We start from the raw sequence: 9,497 nt of genomic DNA, 5'->3' as shown, positions 1-9,497 counted from the left end.
GAAACTTCAAAAATGCATGTTTGAACAGATTGTCCAATTTTCCTAAAACTCTCACTGATGAGTTCTACTAATATTGCTGCATTCATTCAGCCCATATGTTTATGAAGGTGAACTTGTCCTTTAAAGCATTCTTGCATACTGTACGAGCTGAAATTTTCGCGGTAATTTTATTTTTGCGAATTTCGCGAATCGCCTTTAATAAAACAGTCCCTGCCATGAAAAAAATTAAACAAACAATCACCGAGCCACAAATGAAGCAAAGCCCGCACCACATAAATCTTGTAAAAGCAAAAATCATTTAATTACTCCCAATGAGTATAACTTGTGTGTTGGTGTGCTTCACAACATTGAGAAAATATGCAATTATGGTCACTTTAGTCAATCATTTAACTTTGGGTTAAGAGTGACTCACATGATTTAGTTTACAGCATCAAAGCCTTTACAGAAGAGGAGGAAAAAACGAAATGATAACGATCCACTTTCTTTAACCCATAGAAAACCAGTCCCGAGTATACTCGGGCAGGCGTCTATGGGAAATTTGTGTTAGTGGATAGCAAAATCAGCTCATCCTCAATGGGTTAACAAAGCTACTATCATCTCCAATGTCATGCCGGATACATCATTGTGTGAGCACTCAATATGTTTTGTGCAATCGAAAATACAGAATGTCAGGAAACATCTGAGCAAACTTTGGTAATATAATAATGTGAGGTGATGGTGTCAACACCTTCTCTACTTGGCATGTATGACAGTGACCTACATCACTGTTTGGGGATAATGTTATAAACTCTGAAACTGAATGGCTGTATCTTAGTTATATCTAATCATGAAGAAAGTTTTGCTAGTCTGTATGTTTAATTCTACTCTGAATACTAGAGCCAATCTAATCATGGAATGGTACTGCACTTTAATTATATCCAAGGAGATGACTCTGATGATGTTCTCAGTACTGTAAAACAAGAAATATTCACAGCATGAAACTTTCATGAATTGGAGCCAACATTCTTTTTTGCGGCTTGAGACTTTCGCGGATTGGGGACTGGCATTGAATGTATTGTGGAGATTAAAACTTTTGTGTGCATTTTACTCTCTCAAATCTTGGCTCTTCGCAAACTATGCAAAAGTTTAATGAATGCAAAAATTTCTTATATTACTGTATATCCAAAGCAAAGTCATGGAAAATATGTAAATATCAAAAATTAGAAATCACTTGCTTCACTCATACAAATCAACTTACAACTACACCACGTAAAGTCAGGAATATATGATAGGTGGCTTTTTACAGGTAAGTATACACTGTATGTGATATCATCTGAATTATTTATATTTAGCTGGTCAAAATATACATTTGCCAGAGTTTTCATCAATTTCCTTTGAGCCCTTCTTGTTGAAAGATTTACTTTTACTCCACTTCACAGCTTCCAGTGAAATATCTTTCATAAAAATTTGGTCTCTTTAGGTCATTAACGATCCATTGGTACGTCAGACCTTTATTCTGACTAGCGAGGAAAAGGGTGCCAACAAATAATAAATATATTGTCATGGTAACACTTAGTTCTGCTTTCATGGTATGTCCACGAAAATTTTATATATCCATAATTGACTTTGCTCATGACATGTCCATTAGAATGGATGCTTTCACTGTGAATGTCCTTGATCTCTATCTGTTACCGGCTTTTCACTTTCCGTTTGGAGGTTGATGGCTGTTCCAGTTCTTCTTCGTACTCAATTTCCACCTTGGCACGTTTTCTCCTTAGAACTGATTTCTTTTTGGTTGCTTCTCTTTCCTCCTCCTTTTCCTCCTCCTCATCATCATTCTCTGACGATGATGATGATGATGACGAAGTACCAGCATACCTACCAGGTCGCAATTTGTCCATATCCTCCATTGAAAAGACAAAGAAAATGATAAGAAAAATAAAAACCATTAGATTTTGTGACTGAGAAATGCACATTATCTGGTACCCAAGGATTTGTGTTATGTAAGTTTGCATGATTCCATACAAGTTCATAACAATCTAATAACACCTGCATATTGCACAATACATATATACATGTACCTTTTTGCTGCACACATGGAAAGCTTGATAGATAGATACACAGATAAATATGCACTTTTTGTGTGTGAATGAATGCTTTGCCTTCTTTACTTGAATGAAGAGAGAGAGGTAACTAAATATATCAGTTATTATCAATTTTACGAAAAAAGAAAAAGCCAACATAACCCAAATAAATAATTACTGAACTGGAAAGTTGTCATGATGGCTAGCACTTGTATTTGATAATACCACAATGATGGTTCCATCTTCAAAACATGATAACTGGTACTCAGTGTACAAATGAAGCCATTCTTGTCTCTTATATTTTCCAAATCCATACCTAGATAATGCCAGAAATACCATGACCTTCACAGGTATAAAGTTTTGAAGAGAGGATACAACGTCACACATATAAAATATGTTTCCTCAAGCTGACAAATTTTACCTTCCTTTGAAGGAACAAGTTCACCTTCATATACATGTGGATTGAGCGAATGCAGCAATATTAGTAGAACACATCAGTGAAAGTTTTGGGGAAATCGGACAATTTGTTCAAAAGTTTCTGATTTTTAAAGTATCTGCGCTGTCACTGCTGGATTAAAAGACTACTACAGTGTATGATGTCACATGGGTAGAACAATATAAATCACTAACACATGTTAAGGGTAATACTATTCCCCCTGCCTTCTGAAAGAGGCAAGTCAAGCGTTCTTCTATTATGCAAGAAAAGTGAAAGTATGTTGAATTTCTTTAAATTTTCTTTATATCATTCTATACATGTGACATCACAAGCTGTAGTAGTCTTCTCATCCAGCAGTGACTGAGCAGATACTTCAAAAATTCATAACTTTTGAATGGATTGTCTGATTTTCCTCAAACTCTCACTGATGTGTTCTACTAATATTGCTTCATTCACTCAATCCACATGTCCTTTAAACTGACTTGTCCTTTAAACTGAACAGTGACCTGTGAAGTGAACACTACTTCACAAAGGAACAAACAACATACCTCAAAATCACTTAAATCACTTTCTTCAAAGTCCTCATCAGCAACATATTCTACTTCCTCCTCCAATTCCTCTTCCTAAGATTCAGGGACAGAGAAAAATAGATGATCAAAACAAAGAACAAATCTGAATGATAAATTCTATCACATCATTAGAAACTCATACAAACTGAAAAAAAAATGAAATATTAGTAACCAGGAATGCAAGAATGCGAAAAGGGTGATAGTAATAAATGAAACAATGCTGAAAGAGACTTTTGATATGATTTGTCATTGTCTTTTTCTGGCAATCAATTATATGACACAATACTCTCAAAATAGCAACTTGTCAATACCTCATCCAAAATTTGAATAGTAAAAACATTCCTTTTCATACACTGGTAGTTCCCTATTCACCAGACTCCCCATTGCAGTACAGTGTACCTCATTACTGACTGTATTCAGAATGACTTCTTTAAATTTACTCTATGAATTCAACACTCTCGACCTATTCAAGTTTTCTTTGTCCCAGTCCTTGGTCGCTCTCCCCTTTCCAAATTTTTATCTACCTTTGAGGTACATAGGTAGTTCAGTTTGTTTTGTCATCCATATACTTGTTTTGTATTTGTCTGTTATTTCATCATTGCCCATCATTTATCAGTAAGAATGTACATGTATCCATACAGAGCACCACTGTAAAGTTAATTTCAAACTGACTGTGCCTACCCTCTAATTTCACAGAACATCTGAATAAATAATAATGAATAAAAAACTGGTACTTACAGTTTTCCATTACAGAACTAAGCATCACAGTTTACTCACTTGGAAGAAGCCTAACCTACTCATCCTAATCTTCTCTCAAAATATTTCCCATTTCTTTTAAAATCCTTCTTTGAAGAACGATGGCTCTGGAGGTCACATAGGGTCAACTGTAAGGTTTTGATACAGTGGACTCACGTTATAACAAAGTCCTGGGGACTGGCAGTTTTCTTTCTATATCAAAATTTTGTTATAATCGAATAAACAATAAAACTCATGGAGTGGATAATGTTACGGCCTGAATTTCGTTAAAACGGTGTTCGTTATAACGGGAGTGCACTGTATACTCAGGGCCCAACAGATCACAACTGTGGACTAAGCTTAATGGTTACCTCCTCTGCAGCTGTAGCTTCCCTCTGGGCTGCAGCCTCCGTCTCTTCTTCCTCTTCCTCCTCCCCTTCCAGTGCCTTGTCAAAGGCTACAGTTGGGAAGTTATAGATGTCACCATACTGGAGAGAAGAAATGTGATAGCAAGGTCAATGCGCGCTTGCACACATTCTCTTGACAGTGTTTACACTATTGCAGCAAGTTTATGCAGTAGAACACCACAGTTTCCTGCTCAGCTATTTAATAACAAAGCCAAGTACACTTCATGAAAACGAGCTTATCTGAGGAGCCATTCTTACACAAGAATTCAATGACAAAACTCAAATTTACAGAGGAAAATTAGCATTCCTTGTACATAGTCAGAATTTTATGAGAAACATTAAACATACATGTATATATATGACACTGACAAACTTGCTAAAATGATCCAATATGGGGCATGTATTCATTCAATAGTATGTCTCTTCTTATTTGTGGTCAATTCTAGTCAATTTGTTCAAAAAGAGAGCACAAACAAAACATCAAGCAAAAATTATACAGAAGTGATTACTGGATTTCATTACGGGGTCTTACTTTGGGATGAATTATTTTCCTTTTCAACTACAAATCCATCACTGCATGAAATAAAGAAATACACTCATACAGTTCCTCTATAAGTGAATGCTGCTCTGTGACTCTAACTCACAGTGCCTGACTTTAGCCGTTCTAGCAGCTCTTTCTCGATGGCATTGTCCAGCTGGGCCGCAATGAGTGCCTTCTCCTCTCGCCGAGATTCTCTCCTCTCAACCTTGCGGGCCAAAGGTACAAGTTTCTTTCTGGAAAATTGTGGTAATTGTGGGTAGGAGGGAAGGGGAGGGTGAGAAAGGTTTAATTATCAGAATATAATAATATTAATTAAACCCTAATTGTGTCCCAAATACTGTAATCTGCTGATCTTTGCATCATGCATGAGTACAGTTCCATGTGTAAAGCCTTCTCACTGGTTATTTCATCAAATTCTATCTTTTTATTGATGTTAGTTTTGCACTTGTAACAAATTGTGCAACACATAAAACACACACTCCTACTACTTCTACTGCTACTTCTGTTTTCAAAACCTCTACCGCCATATCATAATATTCACGAGTCATGATCTGATTTTGAACTTTTCTTTTAAATTTTTATTCATCATATACACCAATAACTACTTATATTTCAACAAATGATATGGTCTGTGTGTAGCAAAACAAAGGCAGCTAACTTAACTACATTGAGAAAGAGTAAAAAGGCAAATATAGGACTGTAACCCTGTAGGCTTTCCTATTCTTGCTCTGCATTTAACTTGTTGAAAACTAGTCCTCAGTATACTCGGGCACTTGTCTATGAGAAATGTGCCAAAGTAAATCAGCTTTTCCTCAACAGGTTCACACCCATTATCATTACTCTGCCGTCTTTAGCGTAATGGACTCAGTTGTGACGGCACCCAAGACTTACTGTCTCTTCAGGACGAGCTTTCGCATTCGAATGAGGTACTGGGTGATCTTGGTGAAGCGCTGTTTGCACTTGTGCTTGATAAATCCTGGCCAGAACTTGAGGTGTCTGTTGATTTGGACCAGGGCTTTTTCGTAGTTCTTTGAAAGGCGGACTTTCTCCCACAGTCTGTCGGGAAAAGCTGCTCTCTCAATTGTCTTCATGTACAGGTAGCACACACCTAGTAACCATTAGAGGAAGCATTGGATTACTGTATACGCTACATATTTCGCGGGGGTTTTATTTTCACGAATTTCGCGATTCGGGAGCTATTCGCGAAATTAACAACATGCGAAAATATTACCTTTCAAAATGAATCTCTTGCCTTGATGATACGAACATTTCAGTACTAGTATACCAAGTCACGGCTTACCAAACAGATCATATACTGGCTAAGCTTGTTTACGTACATATAGCACGTCCACGTCTACAATATACGAATACTGTAGAGAGCCAACCCAATTATCGCAAGGGGACCACTCGTCAGAAATCTAGCGCGATGGACTTACCCACTTCAAAAAAAAGAAAAAAAAAAAACTTACTAGTTCGCAGAGTTTGGCAAGTTTTTTTCATGCAGCGTATAACTAGTATCATTCTTATTTGCTAGTAACTTGAAAATTCACACTTTCTTTGCCACTTCATATTTTCTCTGGTTCCCCAATCGCGAATTTAACCACTCGCGAAAATGTGTGACAGCAACAATTCGCGAAAATTTATGTACGCGAAAATTATAGCGTATACAGTAGCTAGGCAAAATTCAGCATCTTACTCCACAGGACACAATTTTGTAGGAATTGGGTTTCAGTTATCACTTTGGCAGAAGACATGGAAAGAAAGCCTGACACATACATTCAAGGGAACTGCTTGACAATGACTAATTCCAGTTGTGGAAGGCATTTTGCTCTCAACAACACACAAACCCTCTGAGGATGAAATTGTTACATGTAATATCTACTTAAAGATGGTGATATTCATTCCTCTACATGTAATATTTACTGACTTTAATTTCATGGCATCCTTGCACAACTGATACAAGCACATTACCCTAAAATTACACATAATGATAATATTAGAGTCAGATATGCTGCTGCTTCAAGACGTTTTCGATCGCACAGAGCTTATCTAAAGTTAACTATCTATATCTGTATCAGTAAAATCCTGTGAGATACAGCTGAAATATAAATATGACCATTTGAATGTTAATATATCCTGTAACTTGTGAATAGTCATCTAAGTACATAACTATGATGTGTCTTGTTTTCTGCATTATTGGTACGTTTGTTCGATTGTTACTTGAAAGTCCAAATATGAAGAGTCCATTGCAAGGAGCTCATTATAAACAGTCATATGAAGCAACAGCTTCTTGGCATTAGCAACAGATTTCTAAATGGTCATAAAATTCCTCATACTTGTACACATATGATTTCCCGAGGTTTCAATTGATCCCTTGTTTTTGTGTCATTTTCTCCTAGAGGTACTCGGTTAAGAATGGTGTCAATACTTTCACACAGCTTTAACATAGCTCCTTTATATCTACCCAACATGTGTTTGACATACAAATGTACATAACATACATTGTATCCAAGGCACATAAAGCTTTCTTAGGACAGGCCATCACACAAAGGGTTATCAATGATTGGGATTTCCACATAATGTATTGTAATACATATATTCAACCTACAGCTTGTGAACTTTAAAAATGATCTCACCATTTTCTTCCCGGACAGTTGCATACTGACTGTTAGCAAGGGGGCATGATGAACGGTTGCACAATCCAGTAAGATTGTACTCATTGCGACAAAATTGCTGTGTTCTGATCTTCGTGTTCACTTTGAAGGAACAGAATGTTGTGTTGATGATACTCCATATCACCTATAAAATGGAGACAAAAAAAACAAAAGAATTTAAACTACAGTGCACTCCCGTTATATCGAAATGCTCGGGACCGGCAATTTTCTTTCATTATAACCGAACAAATACAATATATATAAAGAAAACAAGGAAACCATGCATAAACATCATATTCTGTTTCATAATTTCGTAAATTTCATAAGTTCATAATTTAGATATAAATATATTGTTTCCCAAAGGTTCGTCATTCCGAAGGAAGGTTTGTAAATCAAGAAATGAGAAAGGATCACTATTCCGAAGGTTCGTTGTTCCGCAGGTCTTTTAATCCAAAAATGAAATAAGGTTTGTTATTTCGAAGGTTCAGTTATATTGAGACGATTATAAGGTTTGCAATTCCTACAAGTTTTGTAGGTGGACTCATCTTTTTTACTTTTGGATTAACGAAATGTTTTTTTAATGTTCTGATTAATGAATGTTTGGAATTCCTATGTCATTTTTGGACTAACGAACCGTCGTAAGAGGAACCATACCAATGGTATTTCTTCGTCAGTTTAACGAACCCTTATTAATAACGAACCTTTGGAATAACACCAACATGTTCGTAACAACAAACCCTAATTCATTTCCGAACTAACGGACATTTAGGTGTATCAGAATCTGTGTTTTGTGTTTTGTGGTGAAGTACCTTCGGAACGATAAAACAAACCTTATTGTATTACAATCTTCATTCCTGATGACACTACAAATGAGTACACGAGCATGAAGCAATTCTGGAGTTGTCAAAATAACAGACGTGACAGTCTGACAGTAGAGGACTTCCTGTACCAATGTGTAAAGTTACTGCACTGACGGTTGTCTGAAGGGTAATTTAACAAATTCGAGTAAATTACCCACCTACTGTGAGTATAGTATCACTCGATCAGTCAGGGATGGAATAGAACTCTAGTCTAGTATTTAATTTGAAATAGTATGTACGCCCATGATTTTTTAATTTTATCATGACTACTACTCACTGATCAATTCAGTGCTTATTTACGTCGATGTAGGGCAATTTGTCAATCAGTTGCAATGAAAACATCACGACGGAAGAACTTCATAAATTTGAATAACTCTAGACTAGTCTAGTAATAGTAGTATTTAATTTGAAATACATGCACATATCATAAATATTCCAAATTCCTAATTAATTCTGATTTTATTTTTCTCTAAAAATACGAATATCTGTTAAATTGATGTTTGACTTCACTTTCACGGGACTGATCCGTGCGTGGAGAGGCAAGGGCCGCAGAAAAAAAAACAAACAAACAAACATGCAATCAGATCCGGTAGACGTACATTATAGACTATATACCCAGCATGTTTTCAAGGCCATGGGACTACAATGATAATATTTTACTTTGTAGCGTCTAGCACGCTATTCCTGGATTCGTAGCTCGAGGTCCGATGTCAAGCTGCATTCTGCAAGCAGGAAAGGAGTCCAGACGATACATATATAGAGTTAGTGACAAGTGAACTTACGTCGTCGTGTTGCATCACTGAATTGTATTGTTGTCTTTCCTAGCTAAGTAAGAGAGAATCGCCGAGGATTCAACCAGATAAAAATCACCGGCCGTACACGATGTCCACGTAGCGTAGACACGTGGGGAGAGTACTAGTACCGAAGATCGTATTCAGTGTACAATCTTTGGTACTAACCACACACACTAACCACGGTGTGTACACCGTGATATGGAGCCAGTGCATGGAGCCTGTGCATGGAGCCTAGCATGGAGCATGCATGGAGCATGGAGAAAAAGAGCATAATTGCGGCCATTTTAGTAATAAGCCGTTGAGGGCGTTGAATTGTCGCAAGGTGGTCGCAAGTGTAAAAACGCGTGGAGAGATGCCTCCTTTTATTATTATTATTATTTTTTTTTTTTTTTTTTTACTGCGGTATAACTGCGTTTTACTCAAAACTAAAAATGTCAT

The 9,497-nt window shown here is 36.7% G+C and overlaps 1 protein-coding gene across 1 annotated transcript; it reads right to left on the bottom strand.

The window, feature by feature from the left end:
* Positions 1–1,041: 1,041 nt before the first annotated feature.
* Positions 1,042–9,121, bottom strand: LOC139736643 (protein MAK16 homolog). Its single transcript, XM_071647392.1, has 7 exons — positions 9,048–9,121; positions 7,388–7,550; positions 5,643–5,859; positions 4,855–4,984; positions 4,175–4,291; positions 3,048–3,122; positions 1,042–1,883 (listed from the first exon to the last, which is right to left on the bottom strand). Exons 1-7 carry the CDS (start codon positions 9,060–9,062, stop codon positions 1,668–1,670), a joined length of 933 nt encoding a protein of 310 aa, XP_071503493.1. The 5' UTR covers positions 9,063–9,121; the 3' UTR covers positions 1,042–1,667.
* Positions 9,122–9,497: the final 376 nt, after the last annotated feature.

Source organism: Diadema antillarum, unplaced genomic scaffold (assembly GCF_040938485.1).
Source record: "Diadema antillarum isolate AM-2024a unplaced genomic scaffold, OU_Dant_1.0 seq00000659_RagTag, whole genome shotgun sequence".
Classification (NCBI taxonomy): domain Eukaryota; kingdom Metazoa; phylum Echinodermata; class Echinoidea; order Diadematoida; family Diadematidae; genus Diadema; species Diadema antillarum.
Note: the sequence above shows the minus strand (reverse complement) of the source record. Positions and strands in the feature narration are given on the sequence as shown.

Excerpts from the sequence above, each read along its gene's own strand:
- LOC139736643 (XM_071647392.1), bottom strand. Across the intron at positions 4,292-4,854 it reads AACGGCTAAAGTCAGGCACT|TATGGTGACATCTATAACTT; the intron begins GTGAGTTAGAGT and ends TCTTCTCTCCAG. Across the intron at positions 3,123-4,174 it reads AAGCTACAGCTGCAGAGGAG|GAAGAGGAATTGGAGGAGGA; the intron begins GTAACCATTAAG and ends CCTGAATCTTAG.